Source organism: Schistocerca serialis, chromosome 12 (genome assembly GCF_023864345.2).
Source record: "Schistocerca serialis cubense isolate TAMUIC-IGC-003099 chromosome 12, iqSchSeri2.2, whole genome shotgun sequence".
NCBI classification, from domain to species: Eukaryota; Metazoa; Arthropoda; class Insecta; order Orthoptera; family Acrididae; genus Schistocerca; species Schistocerca serialis.
Genome location: NC_064649.1, coordinates 162,876,023 through 162,898,541, shown reverse-complemented (window position 1 = coordinate 162,898,541; position 22,519 = coordinate 162,876,023). Strand labels below are relative to the sequence as shown.

General features: G+C 45.3%; 1 protein-coding gene across 2 annotated transcripts in view; it reads right to left on the bottom strand.

Moving 5' to 3' along the window:
- LOC126428038 (aminopeptidase Ey-like) overlaps positions 1 to 22,519 on the bottom strand; it is a 417,011-nt gene that overhangs the window by 137,539 nt on the left and 256,953 nt on the right. For both annotated transcript variants that reach the window (XM_050089916.1, XM_050089915.1), the window contains exon 4: positions 18,036 to 18,191. In XM_050089916.1, coding sequence (XP_049945873.1) covers positions 18,036 to 18,191 — 156 coding nt within the window. The remainder of the gene's footprint in view (positions 1 to 18,035; positions 18,192 to 22,519) is intronic.

Here is a 22,519-nt window from a genome sequence, read left to right as displayed (position 1 = left end):
GTAGAAAAGGAATGACATAAAAATATGAGACCAAAGGAAAAATTTATACCATGGTTAAAATGAAGTGACAAAGGAATAGCAACAAAAAAATTACATTTACCGAATTAACGGAATAAATCAAAGTCCCAAGGTCGGGGCCCCATCTCGCAAGTCATGGGGCAGGAGGAGGGGGAGGAGTAGCACCAAGTTAGGGCCCCCACCTAGGGTTCCAGCCGAAGCCCGGCCAACGGTCTCGAAGGCGGAAGAGGAACGTCGCTTCCCAACGGCACAGAGAGCGGAAGAGCCACTGAACCATATCAGGTAGCGGCGGTACTCCATGTTAGGGGCGGCTACCAAAGGCGTCTGTGGCCCCATGTCAGGGGCGGCCTGAACACATCTTCTGGGGCTAACAACTTCAGTCGTATAACTGGACGGACACGAGCCGTCCCATCAAAAAAAAAAAAAAAAATTTTAGCTCATGGAATGGATCGCACTATGGAATCGAGATTACCCCAGGGGGACAATCCCCAGTTGACCAAGGTCGACGCAAGCAGGCATTCGGATTCTGGGGGACCTGCCAAAAAGTCCATAAGGGAAGAGTCGGGGCTCCCAAGAACCTCAAAGAACATTAAAACTAAAAAGACTTTCAGAATTGGAACCATAAATGTACAGACAATGATTAAGACTGGGCCAGCCTGAGTGGCCGAGCGGTTCTGGGCGCTACAGTCTGGAACCGCGCGACCGCTACGGTCGCAGGTTCGAATCCTGCCTCGGGCATGGATGTGTGTGATGTCCTTAGGTTAGTTAGGTCTAAGTAGTTCTAAGTTCTAGGGGACTGATGACCTCAGCAGTTAACTCCCATAGTGCTCAGAGCCATTTGAACCATTTGATTAAGACTGGTAAACTTAAACAGGTAATAGGTGAGATGAATGAGAGTAGTATTGGAATATTAGCGATGCAAGAAACAAGATACACTGACGAAGCTACAGTGGAGTCAGAAGGCTTCATAATACTGAAGGGGAAACCAGGAGTGGGAAAGGAAAGATATGCACCTAGACGCTTTGGTACGGGCTTCGTAGTAGACAAGAGATACGAGGATGGCATAACTGAAATGAAGAGCGGGTCAGAAAGGATATCAACACTGACATTTCAAGCAGGGAACAAAAAGTATGCAATAATAAATGGACATGCACCTACAAATGACAAGAAGAGGAAAGACAAGAAAGTTGCAGACAGTTTCTGGGAGGAGCTAGATGATACACTGAAAAACATACCATACAGACATGTAAAGATACTCGTAGGAGATTATAGTGCACAGATTGGATGAGAGAAGCAACATAAAGGAGTAGTGGGCGAGTACCATGCACACCAGCGGACAAACAAAAATGGAGAAAGACTAACTGAATTGTGTCGAGAACACAAAATGAGATTGATCACAACACACTTCAGGGCCAAACCGTGTAAGAAAAAGACCTGGCCAAACCCATGCACCCGCCTTGGGGAATTCCAAATTGACCACATAGCAATCACCTGGACAAACGCTAAAGACATTATGAACCCAAAGGTCAAGAAGAACACAAGAATAGAATAGAATCACTATCTTCCAAAAGTTAAGTGCCTTTGCACTCCAAGCAGGCACAGACTGCCACAGGCGAATAGAAGAACAGAAAATATAAAGGTAGACAGAGACAAATTAAGTCACAATCTATCCAGATATGAGGAAGAAATTGAATCATTCAATCAATGGAACGACATGAAGCGAAATATGGAGAAACAGGCTGAACTATGGAGAAAGGAAGAAAAGAAACGGACGCACTGGTGATGGAACAAGGAATGTGAGGAAGCGGTAGAGACTCGCAGGAAAGCCTGGAGAGACTGGAACAGTAAGATGGACCAGAAGACAGAAGATGAAGCAGGAACTGGACGAGATTGAGACCAACTTCAGGAAAAACAACAGCAGACTCTTTTTTGGGAAATTCAAAAAGAGTCTGATTGGAGACAAGGGTAGGGAACTGTTTATAAGAGATAAGAAAGGGGAGCTGGCTGTCAGTGCGAAGGAGAACTGTCGGATTTCTGCAGAGCACTTTCACGACCTGCTGAACTGTGAACCACCTGAAGAAGAGCTGGAACTGGGGACCGACACAGAAGAGAAAGAGCCACGCTCTCCAGCCAGGGATGAAGGCGCACATGGCATAAGCGATCTGAAGAATAATAAAGCAACTGGAGAAGATGGTATAGCAGTCGAGATGATAGTGGGGAGGCAACAAAGCAATAGACAACATGACCAACATAATGCACCAGATCTGGAGAACAAAGAATTTGCCAGAAGGATGGAAGAATGCAATTGTAGTACCAATACACAAGAAGGGGGACAAGAGAGATGCAAACAACTACAGAGGAATATCGCTACTAAAGGTCGGATACAAGGTGCTGTCAAAACTAATGCTCAAGAGAGTAGAAGAACAGGTAGAAAGTACAGTTGGCGACTACCAAGCTGGATTCAGGAAGGAAAGATGTTGTATAGAACAGATTTATCCTGAAGCAACTGATAGAACATAGGGCCTTAAAAAACAAGAAGACAGTAATAACGTTCGTGAACTTCACAAAGGCATATGACTCCATCGACAGACAGACTCTTGTTAGGATCCAGAAGAACAGAGGACTTGATGGAACTAAACAAAGAACTCATAAAAGAAATTCTGACAGACACAAAAGCAAGGGTGAGATTCAGAGGAGCACTGTCAGAATAATTTGAGATCAAGACTGGTGTTAAACAGGGAGATAGATTGTCACCATTGTTGTTCAATATAGCACTGGACGAAGTGATCAGGCAGTGGAGAGCAGTAAACGCGGAAATGGAAATACCAAAAACCCATGTGGGGGACAAAAAGGACGACAGGGCTCAAGTAGACTTTGCAGACGACATAGCAATAGTAATTGAGATGGAAGAAGACGCAAAGACACAACTCGACAACTTGAGTAAGGTAGCCAGAAAGGTGGGACTGAGGATCGCCTATAACGAGACAAAGACATTAAATACCACTGCAAACTAGGAAACACCAGAAGGCACTGTGAAAATGGTCAGGTTGGGTTGTTTTGGGGGAAGAGACCAAACTGTGAAGTCATCGGTCTCATCGGTTTTAGGGAAGGGCGGGGAAGGAAGTCGGCCGTGCCCTTTCAAAGGAACTATCCCGGCATTGGCCTGGAGCGATTTAGGGAAATCACGGAAAACCTAAATCAGGATGGCCGGACGCGGGATTGAACCGTCGTCCTCCCGAATGCGAGACCAGTGTCTAACCACTGCGCCACCTCGCTCGGTGTGCAAATGGTGGACAAATTTAAATACCTCGGAGAATTTAGAATAGGAAGGAACAGGAGCAAGGAGGGAATAACAGAGAGGATAAAGAAGATGAGGTCAGCCTTTTGTATGACGAGAGAGATATACAATAAAAAGAATATATCCACAGAGGCAAAGATAAGCCACTACAAGGCAACGGTGAGGAATGCAGTATTATATGCTGCTGAGACGATGACACTAGGAAGAAATGGGGCAGAACAACTAGAGAAAGATGAGAGAAAAAATTGAGAAAAATACTAGGTCCCAAAAGAGGTGGAGAGAGGTGGATGCAAAGACCTAAGGAACAATATCTGGGGAAATCAGACTCAAAAGGGCAAGGTTTGCTGGACATGTAGTTAGGATGAGTATGGACAGAATGACGAAGAGAATGTGGGAAACCACAGGGAGGACAAGGGGAAAGACAGGAACCAAGTGGGTTGTTGGACTTCGGAGGGACTGGTTGGAATTGGGGATCGAGGTCGAAGGAAAGGAAAATTGGAGGAACAAATATACACCGACCAATATGCCGGAGATCAACGACAGAGAGGAATACAGGAAAAGATTAGTGTGTCACCACTGGAGCCGACAGAAGAAACGGAAACTGAAGATCTCGGAAGAAGAGCGGGAGAGAAGAAGAGAAAGAATGAAGAGGTTCTGGGAGAAGAAGAGGAAAATGCAGCCCTCGAAGGGGCTACCCGTGGTCCTACAGGGGCCGTAACGCAGGAAGAAGAAGAAGAAGAAGAAGAAGAAGAAGAAGAATGATCAAAGCCACATAAAGATTTAAAAATATAAAAATGTTAAAGCATAGAACTGGATTCACAGCGATAGCTTTCTACTCGTGAAGGCCACACCCAATCCATTACACCAAGCATGCAATCTGCAGTGTACAACTATTTAACGCAACTAAGCGCCACGCAAGATACCGAATTTTTCTTTTCGTCGATTACTCGCAAACGGGAGCCAAACGGGGTGAATGGCTACACGTATGCATCGTGCTTTTAATGCTGTGAATGTCTTCACCAATTAGCGCTTGCGCATCAGTTTCGTGGCGTTTGTACCGAGAGCCGGCCGCGGTGGTTGTGCGGTTCTAGACGCTTCAGCCCGGAGCCGCGGGACTGCTACGGTCGCAGGTTCGAATCCTGCCTCGGGCATGGATGTGTGTGATGTCCTTAGGTTAGTTAAGTTTAAGTAGTTCTAAGTTCTAGGGGACTGATGACCACAGCAGTTAAGTCCCATAGTGCTCAGAGCCATTTGAACCATTCGAGAGGCTGGAACCAATGGAGAAGCTGTCAGCCAGCTGCAGGGTGAGGCGTTTGTGTGGCGAATTTGTACAGAGAACGTTTGTAGTTCGGACGACGAATTGATCGACAAGTTGTCAGAGAAGTACTGGTCCCCCAGCACGGATAGTGACTGCAGATACCACAGGGAAAACCTGACTCGCCGGCTATGGGACAGGGTTTGAAAGAGGCCTACTCTGACAGACTGTACTTGACACAGCCGTCCCGCCCCAGTGATCTGAGCAGGGCTACTGTTGCGATATACAGGGCGACAGTTGCCGAAATATACGAAAAACGTAAATTAGTTACAAACTACGGCGTGCACAAACATTATTCAACATGTAAACGCCACTACAGGTATTCTACTTTAGGTTATGACATGTTTGATATGCCTGACATCATTGGCGATGATGTCGCGCATGTGAATAGCGACATTCTGCACGACCCGCTGAAGTGCCGGATCATCGTTGCTGTCGGTGGTCTCCTGAATGGCTGTTTCCAGCTCAGCAATGCTTTTGGGGTTATTGCTGTACACCTTGTCTTTATATTAGCCCCATAAGAAGCGGTCGAGTGTGTTCAGATGTGGAGAATACGTCGGCCAATCGAGGCCCATGCCAGTGGCCTCTGGGAACCCCAGAGCCACAGTGCGGTCTCCAGAGTGCTTCTCCAAGACATCAAACACTCTCCTGCTTCGAACTCCGTCTCGCATGAACCACATTCCGTCGAAATCTGGCTCACTTTGCGTAACGGGGATGAAATCATCTTCCAAAACCTTCAGTAGTCACCGTGCCATCGACGAATATCGCACCGATTGTTACGTGACTGTACACTGTACACCACACAGTCACCTGTTGAGGATGAAGAGACTTCTCGATAGCGACATGCGGATTGTCAGTCCCACAATGCGCCAATTTTGCTTATTGACGAACCAATCCAAATGTAACAATACGTGCACCACATCCCGCGGCCAACTGTGCAGTTTGAACGTCCTCGGGCAAACAGCTCTGTACTACTACTACTACTACTACTACTACTACTAGGTGATCAGGCCCAGTGGACTGCACGCATCTACAAGTTTCCTCCTCCACTGTATTCTCTCCATTGCTGCTATCCGCCATCCGTTCACATCTATTGACACTCGGTTTAAATCTTCACGGAGTCCATCCCTCCGACGCTTCTCGGGTCTCCCTGGCGGTCTCTTTCCTATAGGTGTGAAATCCAGGTGCTTCCGAGGCCATCTGTCATCCTGCATCCGGGCCACATGTTCCGGCCCACTGCATTCGTTTGGCTTTGACAGCTCCTGCTATGTTGGGCTGCCGGTATGGTTCCTCGAGCTCTCGGTTGCATGTGATCCTCCATTCCCCTGTATCTGCATCCAGAACCAGACCGGAGATCTTCCGAAGCACTTTCCTCTCAAAAACGAGGAGCTTATGGAAGTCCTGTTTCCGGATACTCCATATCTCACAGCCACGTAGAACAACAGGCTGGATCAGGATTTTGTACAGTCGAATCTTGAACTGTCTGGAGAGATATTTGGACCTAAGCAGTTGTGCTAGGCTGTGGTAAGATGGGTTTCCTGCTTGTATTCTGGCATTGATCTCTGCTTCACGTGACGAGTTCTCAGTGAAAAGTGCCCCTAGGTATTTGAATTCTTGCACTCTCTTGTAGGAATGGTCCCCAACCTGCAGTGATTGTAGATGATCAGCAGTCTGACAATGACCACGCATCATGACGAGGTACTCTGTCTTGGCATCGTTTATGTTTAGCCCAAATTTGCTGGCAGCCTCCTTTAGCGCTTTGGTCATTTGCTCCAATTCCTCTTCCGACCTAGAGAGTAAACAGATGTCGTCTGCATAGGCTAAGTATGCCAGTCTCTTTCCTTCAATTTCAATCCCTTCGTTCTCTTGGAAGGTCTCACGTACGATCTTCTCGAGGGCACAGTTGAACAGGATAGGGGACAACCCATCTCCTTGCCTGAGTCCTGTCACAATTTCAAACTCCTCAGTTACGGGATTTCCCATCTTCACCTTTGCACGTGTTTCGTTCAGACAGATCTTTATCAGATTGATGAGTTTCTCTGCTATGCCAAACTCCCTTAAACAGTTGAGCAGGCTCTTGCGATGTATGCAATCATAAGCCTTCTTAAAATCAACGAATAAAATATGCAAATCTTTACCATATTCACCCAGTTTCTCAGTGAGCTGCCAGAGACTGAAGATGTGATCTACAGCTCAGTAGTTAGGATTATTTTATTTCATACAGTTCAGTAAGTGTCACGCTGTACCTGGACAAGACTGAGTGGCAACGCCACGTGACGATGAAGAGGCGATGCCAGAGGCACCGCAACAGCTCAATCCGTGCGGAGGAAGTGTACAGGGAGTAGTGCAGTGGGCATTTAACGCCGTAATGAGATTTTCACTCCGGAAACAGGCCCCAGGCAGCGGCTAAGCCATGTATCTGCAATATCCTTTCTTTCAGGAGTGCTAGTCCTGCAAGGTTCGCAGGAGAGATTCTGTAAAGTTTGGAAGGTAGGAGACGAGGTACTGGCAGAAGTAAAGCTGTGAGGACGGCGCGTGGGTCGTGCTCGGGTAGCTCAGATGGTAGAGCACTCGCCCACAAAAGGCAAAGCTACCGAGTTCGAGTCTCGGTCCGGCACACAGTTTTAATCTGCCAGGAAGTTTCACTTAATGCCAAGTCCTCCGTGGGCAGTCAAAATTCGCAGCCACCAGTGGAAACAAGTGTCTGAGTGCCAGTGAACACAGAGTTGCAATAATTCATACAGATCTACATCAGCGCTCCAGAAACCGGCGCACGGTGTGTGGCGGAGAGTACTTGTGGTACAACTAGCTAATCCTCCTTTCCCTGTCACCTAACGAATGGTACGTGGGAAGAATGATTACCGGTAAATCTCTGTATAGCTGTAGCGTCTCGAATTTGTCCGTTGCGACCACTTCTCGAGACGTATGTGGGAAAAAGTAAGAAGTTGCCCAACTCTTGCCGAAATGTACTCTCTCGGAACTTCAAGAGTAAACCTGCACGATGCCTCTTCTATCGCCTATCATTAGAGTTTTGCGCAACATCTCCGCGAGAGCTAAACGACCCTCTGACGCAAAGCACTGCTCTTCTTTGGATATTCTCTGTCTCTACTTCTAACCCAACCCGATAATGGTCCTAGATTGATGAGCAATAAAGTGCCCGAACAACGTTTTGTAAGCCACTTCTGGGGTCGATGAGTTACATTTCCTTAAGATTGCTCCTGTGCATCACAGTTTAGCATCGGCTTTTCCTACTAATTTCTTTTATACAGTCATTCGCCTGAAGGTGGCTCCGGATGGTTACTGCTAGATATTTTAATATTTTACAGCACGTGCCGTTTGCACCGCTTTATACTAGATTATTTACACATATTGTAAACCGCGACCGTCCTATCACACTATCGACATATCTGTTTTCACGTCTTGTATCCAGTCGGAAATCTGACCCAATACTTAATAAGCTTCTATCGTTTCATTAAACGGCAGTGAGGAACAGTGTAAAATGCTTTACTGAAATCAATGAACACGGCATCAACCTCTGCGCCTTTGTCTGACAGCGCTGTGGATCTCATGGAGGAACAGTGCGAGCCGAGTTTGGCAGGATCTCTGTTTGCGGAAGCGATGTTGGTTTTAATAGAGGACATTTTCGTTCTCCAAAGTCGTCATAATACATGAGCATGAAACATGTTCCATAATTCTACAACAGACGCTATAGGGCTACAATTATGTGCCTCTGTCGTACGGCCCTTCTCGAAAATGGTCTTCCAGCCGCTAGGATGCTCCTAGAACCGGAGCAATGTCCTTTAACATAATGTTTCTGGAATCTATTCGTCCACGAGACTCAGAGGGCCATAGACACGGGTTCCCAGGTAGAAGCCGTGTTTCTTGACTTCCGCAAGGCGTTCGATACAGTTCGCCACAGTCGTTTAATGAACAAAGTAAGAGCACATGGACTATCAGACCAATTGTCTGATTGGATTGAAGAGTTCCTAGATAACAGAACGCAGCATGTCATTCTCAATGGAGAGAAGTCTTCCGAAGTAACTGATTTCAGGTGAGCCGCAGGGGAGTGTCATAGGACCGTTGCTATTCACAATATACATAAATGACCTCGTGGATGACATCGGAAGTTCACTGAGGCTTTTTGCGGATGATGCTCTGGTATATCGAGACGTTGTAACAATGGAAAATTGTACTGAAATGCAGGAGGATCTGCAGCGAATTGACGCATGGTGCAGGGAATGGCAATTCAATCTCAATGTAGAAAATTGTAATGTGCTGCGAATACATAGAAAGATAGATCCCTTATCATTTAGCTACAAAATAGCAGGTCAGCAACTGGAAGCAGTTAATTCCATAAATTATCTGGGAGTACGCATTAGGAGTGATTTAAAATGGAATGATCATGTAAAGTTGATCGTCGGTAAAGCAGATGACAGACTGAGATTCATTGGAAGAATCCTAAGGAAATGTAATCCGAAAACAAAGGAAGTAGGTTACAGTATGCTTGTTCGCCCACTGCTTGAATACTGCTCAGCAGTGTGGGATCCGTACCAGATAGGGTTGATAGAAGAGATAGAGAAGATCCAACGGAGAGCAGCGCGCTTCGTTACAGGATCATTTAGTAATCGAGAAAGCGTTACTGAGATGATAGATAAACTCCAGTGGAAGACTCTGCAGGAGAGACGCTCAGTAGCTCGGTACGGGCTTTTGTTGAAGTTTCGAGGACATACCTACACCGAAGAGTCAAGTAGTATATTGCTCCCTCCTACGTATATCTCGCGAAGAGACCGTGAGGATAAAATCAGAGAGATTAGAGCCCACACAGAAGGATACCGACAATCCTTCTTTCCACGTACAATACGAGACTGGAATAGAAGGGAGAACCGATAGAGGTACTCAAGGTACCCTCCGCCACACACCGTCAGGTGGCGTACGGAGTATGGATGTAGATGTAGATCTCATCTCGTCCTGATGCCTCTCCACTACTAAGCGATTGCTGTTGCTTTTCAGTACCGCGAACACTTATCTCAATATTCGCCACTTCGGTCCTCGTAAGACGACTTCCACCGATCTTCCACCGTGAAACAATTTCGGAAGACCGAATTCAGTATTTCAGCCTTGTCTCTGTTATCTTCCTAGTCGATGCCCGAGTGACTGAATAGGTGGCTGCGATCGGGTTATGCATTTTACGCAAGACCAAAACCTCTCTGGGATTTTAGTGAGATCGGTCGGCACAATTTTACTTTCAAAGTCATTGAAAGCTTCTGTTATTGCTATCCTTACGCTCATATTCGTTTCGTTCAGCTTCTTTTTGTCAGGTAGGTTTTGCCTTCTTTTCAGTCTGTGATGAAGCAACCTCTCCCGCCCCATAAAACATTCCCCGGAGCATGCGGCGCGGAAAGTTACTTTTTACCGTCCTGCCAATGTCCAGCAATGTTCATTTGTCTAGGTAAAAGCTGTAGTAGAAAATACTAAACCACTACTGTCTACTGCAGGTCGCAACATACATAGAGATGTGGCTAGTATTGAAATAAAAATTTTAACTTGGCAATGTAAATTTTCAGGTGTATTTTTACGATAAAGATCACATTTGATACTGCCAAGTCCGTACTAAGTGGCTACACAATGTAAAGCTCCCACGCACACCACAATCACACACGTAGCCAGTTTATGGTATTCACACCCGTTACCGAAGTTAATAGCGTTCACCGGATCGTTTAGTTATGAAAATGCTCGCTCAGATGTCGTGCACTCTGCTCTACACGTAACACCTGTTCCAGTCTCACATCGCACAGCACGCCACACGGTTTTAACTTACAGTCAAAAGCAATAACTTTGATATTCCGTCCGAAATTTCACGCGACTTCCACTATACCGTTCGCTTAAATACGCTTTGTACTACTTCGCAAACTCATAATTAGCATTTTTCCGCGATTTTACAGTACTTTCGTCGGAGCTGTTTTCAATGACATGTTACTAATTCGAGCCCTCAGCCGCGACTGACTTAGATCACACCAAAGGCTTTGTTCCCAGCATAGGCCGGTATTACACTATCAAATTTCTTTGTCAAAGATTTGATCAAAGATGTGATCAAATATCCCGTCAAATATATTTGACAAAGATCTTTGACGTAGCGCTAGAAGGGGTATTACACAGTCATCAAAGTTTTCGTCAAAGTTCAAGACGGCTGACAACAACTTGTTATCAACCGCAGCAGTTGCACGTACCCCAATTGCATTGTGTGCACATGCGGAAAAGAAGTGGGGAAAAAAAGGAACCATACATAAACGGGGTTGACAGTTTTAAATTCCTGGGATTACAACTTGATAATAAATTCAGTTGGGGGGAGCACACCAGAGAACTGCACAAAGGCCTTAACAAATCTGTGTTTGCAATTCGAGTGTTCGCAGACATAGGCAACATAAAAATGAAAAAGCTTGCATACTTTGCTTACTTTTATTCCACAATGCCATATGGTATTTTGGGGTAACTCTTCAAGTCAAACAAAAGTTTTCAAGGTCCAAAAGCGTGTAATACGTATTATTTGTGGAGTAAATACACGGACGTCCTGCAGAAACCTCTTCAAAGAACTGGGTGTACTAACTACTGCCTCTCAGTATATTTACTCCTTAATGAAATTTGTCCTAAATAATGTATCTATTTTTCCAACAAACAACTCAGTTCATACATACAATACCAGGAACAAAAATGATTTGCACAAGGACTTAAAAGCACTTACTTCAGTTCAAAAAGGGGTCCACTACTCAGGAACACTCATCTTCAATAGTTTGCCAGCAAACATAAAAAATTTAGTTACAAATAAAGATCAGTTTAAAAGGAGCCTGAAGGACTTACTAGTGGCCAACTCCTTCTACTCCGTTGACGAATTTTTTAATAGAAACAAATGATGTATTATATATATTCATACTATTAGTATTGTTATTTCAGCTTTAAAAAATTGACATCCACGAGGATCTCCTCAGCGCGGATCTATGGAACGAAAAACTAATCTAATCTGGGTGAAGCCGTGGGTTTTACGACGACACGATAAAAGCATTCACCAAAACTTGTTACGTGAGCTTACAGTGCAGGACGTCAAGTCGTACATCAATTACTTAAGAATGGATGAGCATACATTTCTGTATGTGCTCAATGAAGTGTATCCTCATATCACAAAACACAATACTCACTTAAGAACTGCTACATCTGCAGAAGGCAGGCTCACTGTATCACTCCGATTCCTTGCTACAGGAGAGGTTAGGTTAGGTCAGGTCTCCAACCTTCGTAATCTATTTTTGTATCCAGCGTGCCTCACATTGTATAGCGCCTCATCAGCTTCATACGTCTCTATTAATTTTGTAGTTGTCGGCACACACCAATTGTTTTTACCGGCAATGTTTAAAAAAACATTACAAAAGACAGAACGCTGCAGCGATGCTAGCGCTCCACGTGGTAACATAGCATGTCACATTGCAGCGAACAGAAGACAAGCGATTTCTTTGATCAAATCTACATCGAGGCCCTAGATTTGATCAAATATTGGACGACATTTGACAAAGTTCCTATTACACCATCAAATATCTTTGTCAAAGATTTTGGACAAAGATATTTGACAAAGAAATTTGATAGTGTAATTCCGGAAATAGACTGGCGCGAGCCTGCATTTTTCTGATTGGCCGATGTCACAAACAGCAAATCAGGTTGGAGTATTATCCCGCGCTAACCCGCGATTTGCTTCAATGACCAATCATTGTAAACATTTCTTTCTATGTCAATTGCTAAATAAATAAATTTAGAAAAGAATGAAATATAAAATTACTCCTTCCGAAATTACCGATTAATTTGTGTTCTACTCACGATTTATTAGTACCATAAACTGACTGCAGATTTATTTATAGTAAATCCCCTGTATAGTTTAACTGGTACTTCGTGTATAAACAAAACAATTTTCATTTACTTCTGTTCTTCTTCACTCATACATCGCTCACATTGCTAATTACTACACACATAAAACAATTATAATTATGCAAATACATTAAATATTAATCAAACATAACTTCATAACATTGTTTCGACTACGACTGCTAGCACTGCCCGTCAACTGCTGACCTCTGCCGGCTACTAGTGCAGCTCTGTAACTCAGGTCCATGTCAGCTGGTGACATCTGTCGGTGACTCGTGCCTATAACGATATCGTCCTAACAAGTGACAGGAGCGATGCGAAGGCGCTACGCCTCAAGCATACAGGCTGATAGCTATTGAACTACATGAAATGTAATCGTCGTAACTTCCGAACGGTTTGCGTTAACACGTTCAAACTGCTCGGTTGACCGCGGGGCTCGATGGGAATTCGTATGCGCTCTAAATTGGGTGGCTCCGTCAGTAAGTAAAATTGGCGCATTAGGAGACTGAGAATCCGCATTTCGCGATCGAGAAGTGTCTTCACCCTCAATTGGTGACTGTGTCGTGTGCAATGTCCAGTCACGGAATAACCGGTCCGATATTCCTCGATGGCACGGTGACTACCGAACGGTAAGTGAAGGTTTTGGAAGATGATTTCGTCCCCGTTATCCGAAGTGACCCTGATTTCGACAGTTCGTGCAATATGGAACTCGACCTCATCGAAGCAGGAGAGTGTTCGATGTGCTGGAGGACCACCTTCTGGTTCTGGGGTACCCAGACGTCATTGGCACGGGCTTCGATTGGCCGCCATATTCTCCGAATCTGAACACGCGCGACTCCTTTTTGTGGGGCTATATTAAATACGACATGTACCTCAATAGCCACAAAACCATTGCTGAGTGGAAAAGAGTCATTCAGGAGGTCACTGACAGCATCGATGTTCCGACACCTCAGCGGGTGGTGCAAAATTTCGCTATTCGGCGGCGCTACGTCATCGCCAATGATGGCAGGGATATCGAAGATGTCGTAACCTAAACCAGAATATCTGTAGTGACGTTTGAATGTTGAATAAAGTGTGTGCACGTTGTACATTGTAACTAATTTACGTTTCTTTTCATGTCGAAGGGATACTGAACGATGCTTTTCATTTCATAACATTCAACTTGAACGATGTTCTGTGTATGGACGTATAGTAATTCATTGATAACATGGGTAGGTGAAATCTAATATTAGGTGACTATATCTAAAGGTTTTTAATCTTCCTTTTTCAACAGTCTGTTTCCGTAGTGTAGAAAATTTTGCAGACGAATTGTGGTGACGATGCTACACGGTTGCCATGTGTTAATGCCGTCGGTTTTCAAGCTGACCTCGAGGGGGGCCAATGCACGGTACTGATGCCCAAGAGAGAAAATGGCTCTGAGCACTGTGGGACTCAACTGCTGTGGTCATCAGTCCCCTAGAACTTAGAACTACTTAAACCTAACTAACCTAAGGACAACACACACATCCATGCCCGAGGCAGGATTCGAACCTGCGACCATAGCGGTCGCGCGGTTCCAGACTGTAGCGCCTTTAAACGCTCGGCCACTTCGGCCGGCCCAAGAGAGATGGAAACGTACTGTGTGTTACGGGAAGTGAAGTGAATAAAGATGGAGTCACCGCGAAGACAATTCACGGCGCGTGCTCTCTGCAACAGCTTGACGTAGCAGCTGTGCTGAGTGAAGGGAAAGAGCCACACTTGCTGACTGCTCAGGTTAAAGATAGTAGACCAGAGTGGCGCTCTCTGCTTCCCTCGAGACTCTGGTCGTGACTTTCCCGGCAGATGTTACACTGCTTGCTTCCTTTCTCTTTTGGTAGTGAATCCATTATTTCAATTCCATGCCACGGTGTTTCTATACAGGCTCACGGGGATGGGACCAGCTTCTATCCCTTCCACAATGCTCATCACAAACTTTTGCCATCAGACTGTGCTGATGTGAGCAGAGGCGTTGGTGAGCGCATTTACGAGGTTGCTTTACTGCTGGATCGAACCTAGAAAAGGGAACAGAGTGAGTGCTTGGCGCGTTTAGTGACTTGCTGGATGGCGAAAAGGGGCACTCTTGCAATACAGGACCGTAGGTACGCCAAACCCGACCTTCCTCATGTATTTCATACGGTTTTCATTCTTCCATTTTTTTTCGTAAGGATAAGTACGATGATTGTCACTGCAGAAAATGGAGTCCAATGGTTGCATTAAAGTTTAATTTCTGAATTATGTGACTCAATAAACAAAAGAAATTGTATTCAGTGCACCATGATGTTCATATATTAAATATCTCTAGGACATTTGTGTACCTGTAAGTGGCAGAAATGTAACAAAACTTCTAACACCAGATAATCTAATAAATTGTAAGGTGGCAACGGCATTGCACCTTACATGAGTCCATTTGACGTGACACTTTAGGTTTTCTTGGAGTAATACTCTAAATTACGGTGTAGGAAATTATGTGGAAACGCATCGGCACGCGAGAATTCCGCGATTTTGTAATTATAAGATTTTTCGGAAAGGCAGTACGCGGGACACAGCTCGGCTACCTCCCCGCCTAGCCGCCGAAGACCACGGCCTGACGGTATGAATGGTGAACTGGGGGATTTCTGTAATCCGTTTAGAGAGACCACAGTGGCCGCCAACCTCTGAAGGGCTGCAGGTGTTCAAGTGTTTACCAAAGCAGTGGGTAGCTGGACGGGCTTTCCTGTGCGTGCTCTCGCCTATGACTCACTAATTTTACGTCTTCGAGTAAATCAAGTGGGGCAGGCCAGGAGTTCCGAATAACAAACTTTCAATGCAAGAATTTGTGTTCGCAACGACGGGGAATCTTGCCGGGAAAATCTCGAGTGGTCTCTTGGGAGAAAACTGCCCACAGCTGTGGTTCTTCCCAGCCGGCGAGCGCGGAGATTACTTGTGAAATTTTGTAGGAATAAAAGAATTGTGGAAAAGAGTTCTGTTCCCAGGCACTGTCAAACTGGGTATTTTGAGAGCTGCTAGTGATGTGATTCGCTCGGTAACAGTTGAGGGGAGAAAACAAAAGGTGAAGAGCGATCTTGCTGGACCCTCGGTAGAGGTCTTCCGTTCTGGGCTCTCGTACTGAGAGGACGTCTCCCATCTTGCTTTTTCGTTCTGAGTGGACGTTAACCGCGCCAGCTCTTTGCTGCCGGGAAGATGGTTGCAAATAGACAAGTTTATGGACACAGCGGTCTGTTGTCCGAGTAGTGTAGGAGTGTACTTTCAGAGAAGCCACACGCCGACCGCACGGCCGCGCCCTCGGAGACCGCCGCTGCAATAAGAATGTTACGGTGAGATCGCTCCTGCTTCGGCCTGTGCCAGGAGTAACGTTAGATAGTTGGATCACGTGCAGTTGCTGTTTCCACAGAGGTTTCACGGTACTTTGGGGTGTAGTGGTTCTTCGTATTTTACGTTTTGTGTCGATGTCAGTCGGTCAGCCAACTTATAAGAGATCGCGTTTTGGACCGATTTTAACACAGTTCACTGCCAATGCCAGTCAGGAGGATAATTTGTAAATTGTTCATTGTGTTTTATTCAGCATTGATCTGAAGGTTATAATAAAATTATTGTGATTCAGTAGAGCCTTTACCTACAGTAGTTGATCCTGAATTCACCCTTTTGCGTTATTTTATTTTGTGTATGTGTTTGATGTGATTGAACACCCTAAGTGTTCATGATCATTCATGTTTGGAAGTAAAAACAGGTGTGATTCGTCGTCAGCGCTACCACCGCAGATTAATGAGGGGTGACAGGGCCATACTTAAATCTAGCGTTATCCATTATTGCGTACTGTTCCACTCCCAATTTCTCTGTAAGTTGTTTGTCAGGGGCGAACACCCGCAAAAATCTGACAAGCAACAGGTGGGGCGTTACAAAATAATTATAAAAAGGAAAATTTAGGTTTGAAATGAAAACTGGAGTGGCACCTACCGTGGTCACGCGGAATGGACTGCCAGTCCCCATCCAGACCGCAGACTTTTGTCCCTTTACCAGTCGTCGCGCAACATGTCGATATGTGGTAGAACGATATCTGTATCAGGCAAGTCGCGCACGCAGCTGTACCCCCACACAGTAGCTGGAACCCACGCATCAGCGGCAGTGGCCAATTACGAAGCGCGTCGGTGCGCCTCGGTGCCGCGTCCTTGGCCGTGGCCGGAAGCTGTTTGTCAGAGGTCTTTGAGGGGACCTCTGGCAGTCTCGATAGCCAAGGCCGCCAATGGACGCCTGACCAGTGCCGGGGACGCACATTTCCAACACTGACCGAGGAGGACGAGATTGTCGTCGCTAGTACCCTGTTGTCGAGAGGAAGATAGTTCGTAATTCTCCAGACTTAGTGCAAGTAGTCCGAACAGGCCACGAAGGCCCAACGTTACCGACCGGCCGCCGTGTCACCCTCAGACCACAGGCGTCATCGGACAGCGCACCGCTCTCCTAGCCGTACGTCAGTTTACGAGACCGGAGCCGCTACTTTCCAATCGAGTAGCTCCTCAGTTTGCCTCACGAGAGCGCTTGGCAGACTGGATGGTCACCAATCCGAGTGCTAGCCCCGCTGTACTCGGACTGTCTGCTAGCTGGACAGGGGAAGGGTGGAGAAGGTGGTGAAGTTGCTTTGGTGGGCCAGCCATGTCAGTGCCCTCGATCTCTTGAAGTGCTGTGGTACCCAGGAAGACCCAACTTGCATACCTCACATAGCTACTGTAGAGGACAAGCGGTTATTTTATGGAAATACGGTGCGAAATTGTGATTGAGTGTGTTGCAGTGTGCGATGCGCCAGCCTCACAGCAAAGGGCGGACGAAGGCTGGCCGGCGCGTTATGCAGGCGACACAGTTTTGCAGCAGCCAACAGAACGCAGCATTAGCAGAATTACGCAGGCGCGGGACGCGTGTGGCGCGGTTGCGTTAGCCAACTCGTCGAGAACCTTCTAATAAACACGCCACCACGTAACCGGCGGATTCAGCAGCGGTATGCACTATTTAAAGGCATCAGAGGTGGGCGTGAGCATTCGGTTCGACAGATTGGGCGTTCGGTCACTGTCACGTCGTCGTCATCAGTGACGCTGTTCCCGAGGACCGGCCGGCGGAGGGCGTCTCCCGCTGCTGCACCGGCCACTCCCGGCATCGTCACGAGCCGCCGCGTCTGCAGGAGGCGAGCTGGGCCGCGCCCGGTGCTGCACAGTCGCTGACTGCGTGCATCGGATCGTCTCCACCGCGACACGAGCGGTGGGGCTGAGCTGCCGGAAAATGTATTGGGAGAACCAACAATAAAGAGGAAGATTGCTAAAAACAGCCACCTTCTTCTACCCAGCCACGCCCTACAACCCCGACCGTGCTACCCGCTCCGGTCATCCTATTACACTGCGACTTACCTCTGCCCGACTTAGCCTTTACTTTGTTGGGACTGAGGCAGAGGAGTTACGGAGAGTAGAATACCTGTTTTTTTTTTGTTTCGACGGTACTCACATCTGCTGCGAGGTGACCAGGGGCATGTTGGAGATGGCGCTGTACTTCCTGTGGTGGGCCAGGCCGATGCTGAAGGTCGCCTTGAAGGCCGGCTCGTCGAAGCACGGGAAGGCGCGCCGCGCGTCGGTCGGTTCGAACTGCGTCACCGCCATCCACCTGCCGCAGTCGACACCACACAATCGTCACAGAACAGACATGGAAACACGGAAGTAAAAGCTACCCTTGCTCCATGACCACCAGCCGACCCTTGCAGTCGTCGTCGCACCCTCAGAGCAAACACAAACGTAAACACTACTCGAAATCCACCACCACCAGCCACCTTCCGCAATCGACATCACACCCCTCAGCAAAAAACTTAACACAAGGTCCCCACAAATTTCCCCAACTGAAATTGCCTACATTTCCCTGATTTATAGACAAGTTTTAGCATCTTTCCCTAACAAATTTTGAGATCTCAACAATATGTTAAGCAGCTATGATACAAGAAACAATAGTGCAAACGAGGAAATAACTACAAAAAAAAATGACTTGCAAGCAAATGATGTTTCCTGATGTGAGCAAAAATCTTCACTACAAACATCAAAATATTTTATAATGAACTGTTTTTAGATAGAGAAAGCAAGCCATATCGTGTGTATGTTTCATTTAGACCACTGATGTTATTTTATTTCAATCAAGCAAAACACACTTGTTGACAAAAATATGCATTTCCTTGGAGTCACTAGACAGATTTAAAATTGCGTGTGGATGTGGCATAGTTCATATTGGAACAACTAAAAGGAGTGTTAATACCTGCCTAACGGAACACAAAAGGAACTGTAGATTGGGACAAACTGACAAATCAGCTGTAGCAGAACACGTTTTCAAAGACGGTGATCACGAAATAAAATTTAGTGAGACCAACGTGATAGCTAGGACCTCACATTATTATATCCGCATGTATAGAGAAGCTATAGAGATCTACAAGCACGGAAATAATTTTAATAGAAAAGAAGATGGATTAAAACTAGACAAGATATGGCGGTCGACTCTGTACCAACGAAGTGACTATCGATTACCTATAATCGAGAGAGATGGCACTGTCCAGAGATAGTTTTAAAGTCGAATGCACGTAATGAGTGGTGGCGCCATCTAAGCGCTCTATATAAGCGGGATCTCCAGCGCCTATCAGCCAGTCGCCGACTCACCTCAGATGATGTTGCCCGCAGTTGGCAACGAAACGTCTGGAAGGGGAAGTAGTTTTATATACGGTCCACAGCAATTCAGCCCGGAAGTTTTACTTAATGAAGACGCCGGCCAGATTTAAAATACCTTCACTGATTTCGGAAATAACCTCAGAAAAAAGTAGGCCTCTTGAAAGAAGTGTATAAGGCAGGGAAGAATTGTGTAAACCAACACTGTAGGAGACCGCCAATAAAATGTTGGTTCTTCTATGTTTGTTACTGTTGGTTATTACCCACTGTGGAATACCCCTATTACTTTACAATCTATTTTGTGATTTTTCTTTCGAGAAATATATGAGTACATAGCGTACAAACCACCAGTGACTGACACAATTTTCTTCTTCTTATCGCGCATACTTTTTAACATATAAACTACTTTTGAACTGCCAAAATGTACTGCAACAAATAAACTGTCTATAAAACGCCACACTGTAGAACGTACTTGCGGTGAGACAGTCCCAATTCCTGAAATGCATCACCCATCATCTCTGGCCTGCAGAGGAGCGTCCACGGATAAAGCGTGAAAATCCGTCGCATTACGCCACACGCGAACAGACCTGGCCTGCGGGCAGGTCAGTGAGACTAGATCCGACGGGCAGGGCCCGCACATTGGTGGGAACCGAATGGCTTCACATCGGCAGGCCCGATCCGTGTTACAAATACCTGCTGAATCGGCCTGCGGTTTTGGCCTGTCACAGAAATCCACTCGTGTGGCCAGCTATTCGTGAGCCAAAGACAACACGCTGGTTAAATGAGACCATTATGATCAATCCAGGCAACAGATAATTTGTTCAAATACTCTGAGGCCCAATAATAATGAGAATAGCTAGCAACTCACCGTAAAGATGATTGCTGAGCTGCAGACAGCAACATATGAAAAGACAGTCACACTGACACAACCAAATCTTCAGGCACAGCTTTTGCCAGAAAGCGACGTCACACACACACACACACATATTCAGAGTCATACAGTCACAACTCACGCCCACGTGACCGCCGTCTCCGGTCACAGTGCCTACAGTCTCTGACAATCAGATCCCAACAAACCACTCCTCCAAACTCCCTGCCTCTCGTCGGCAGCTGTTACGCTGGCCGCAGCAAGTGTTGGCAGCACTGACTGTAAGCTGAGGCGAGTGGTAGGAAGGGGGGGGGGGGGGAGCAGCGGGAGTGAGGGCAGTAGGGGGAAGCAGCCAACTTACTCAGCTGCACCCAGCCAGCGACGATGCGTCACACCTCAGTAAACAAACCAGTTCCACTACTGAGGCAAAAACGAGATATTTCCAGTGTCTTTTCAAATTTACCTGATATTTACCTGATTTTCCTGATGTGTTTGAAATTCCCTGATTTCCAGAACCTGTGGCAACCCTATAACACTCCTCTAGTGACTTATAGACTAAACATCACCGCCACTAAGCATATTATGTTGGGGAATGAAATCATCAAACCCGCACTGCTTTTATAGATTTTGGAAAATTTTCTGCATCTACATCTATATTCTACAAGCCACCTTGTCACCTGTGGCAGAGGGTACTTTGCATACCCCTATGACTTACCTTCTTCCTTTGAAAGGGCACGGCCGACTTCCTTCCCCATCCTTCCCTAATCCGACGAGACCGATGACCTCGCTGTCTGGTCTCCTTCCCCAAGCAACCCAACCCCCAACCCAACTTACCTTCATTCAGTCGTCAGTAGCAAACACATTTTTATTATGCTTTACCGGTTTTGAAAAATTAATTTGTCATTTTTAGAAGCCTAGAAAATTAGGGACATTATAAATCTTCGTAACTTGGCTATACATTTATATGAAGTATAAAACGTCTATTACAGAAACTTACTTAGTTTCTCATCAGAAGTCAATATCTTCTGCATAGAAGCATAATGCCATGGTATGTCCAGAAATATACCTATCCTGTGATTATTGTAGACACAGATTGACAGTTTACAGTAACTTATTCACACATATGTACGTAATGCACTAGCAGCAAGGAACATATATAAAAGCAGACATAAAAATTATATTAAAATATAAAAATATATTACCAATATATAATACATTTAAGAAAACATGACACATAGTTCTGATATATATGGGCTGTGCCAATTTTCAGAATTTGGTAAGAGATGATATGGAATCAAAATAACGTTTGTTCTTTAATGCGAGTTAATCAATCAAGAAATCTTTTAAATTTAGGTGGGAATGTTTATCTATTTCAAAAGGATTCATTTCGTAACCTTTGTCAAGTACATATACGTAAAATTTCCATGTTAAACAATGATGGGGCAGGGCAGTGTCTGTTTTTCTACTTTGAGATGTTCTGCAAAAGTTGACTTATATGAATTCTCACCGTCTTCGTTGAGCAAGTGCTCAGGAAAGCAGGTCTTAGATGCCATCCCTGTATGTCCTATAAAGAAGCTCGAACCTACATTACTTTACTACAGATTTGAGAAATTTGTCAGTTGCAGGCTTCTCATTATGTATAATGTGCCACTTGGCGACATTATTGGTCGCAATTTTATTGAGTGTACATGAATTTATATTCTTGTTGGTTTTATCATTATAAAGTTTTTGTATGAGGTCTGCTTGATATCCGTTTTTGAGCTTTGTATACTTTAAGTTATCAAGTCCCTTAGCAATAGTAGAAGGGACTAGGAGACCCTCAATGATATGGTTGACCGTATTGTGAAAGAATATCCACCTGTGTTTAAAGGGGTGAATGATGTTATCTGTTGTGGTGGGTTTCTGGCAAATATCAAAGTTAATTTTACCATCCACTAAACGTAGTTTCACGTCTAGAAAACACACTTCGTTGTGTTGATTTTGTATTTCACATGTAAATTTAATGTTAGGATAGACGCAATTCAACATAAAACGTGTTCCAACAATCTACAACACACCTACATCAATGGTATAGATCTATAGCTTTGTGCATCTTTTCAACAACCCTTCTTGAAAATGGGAATTACATGTGCTTTTTTCCAATTACTGGGAATGGAACGCTTACCTCTTCTAGTGACCTATCATACACTCATACTGGAAGAGGAGCAAGTTCTTTCACATACTCTATGTAGAATCGTATTGTTATCTGGTCAGGTCCAGTAAATTCCTCTGTCAAGTGATTTCACTTGTTTTTCTATCCCTTGGTGACTGATTTCCGTGTGTCGTTTGGCATTTTAAACAAGGAACCACACAACAGTACCCACTGGTGAAACAGTTTTGCAAGAAAGGATTTAGTATCGCATTGATCTACATAATTATGGACA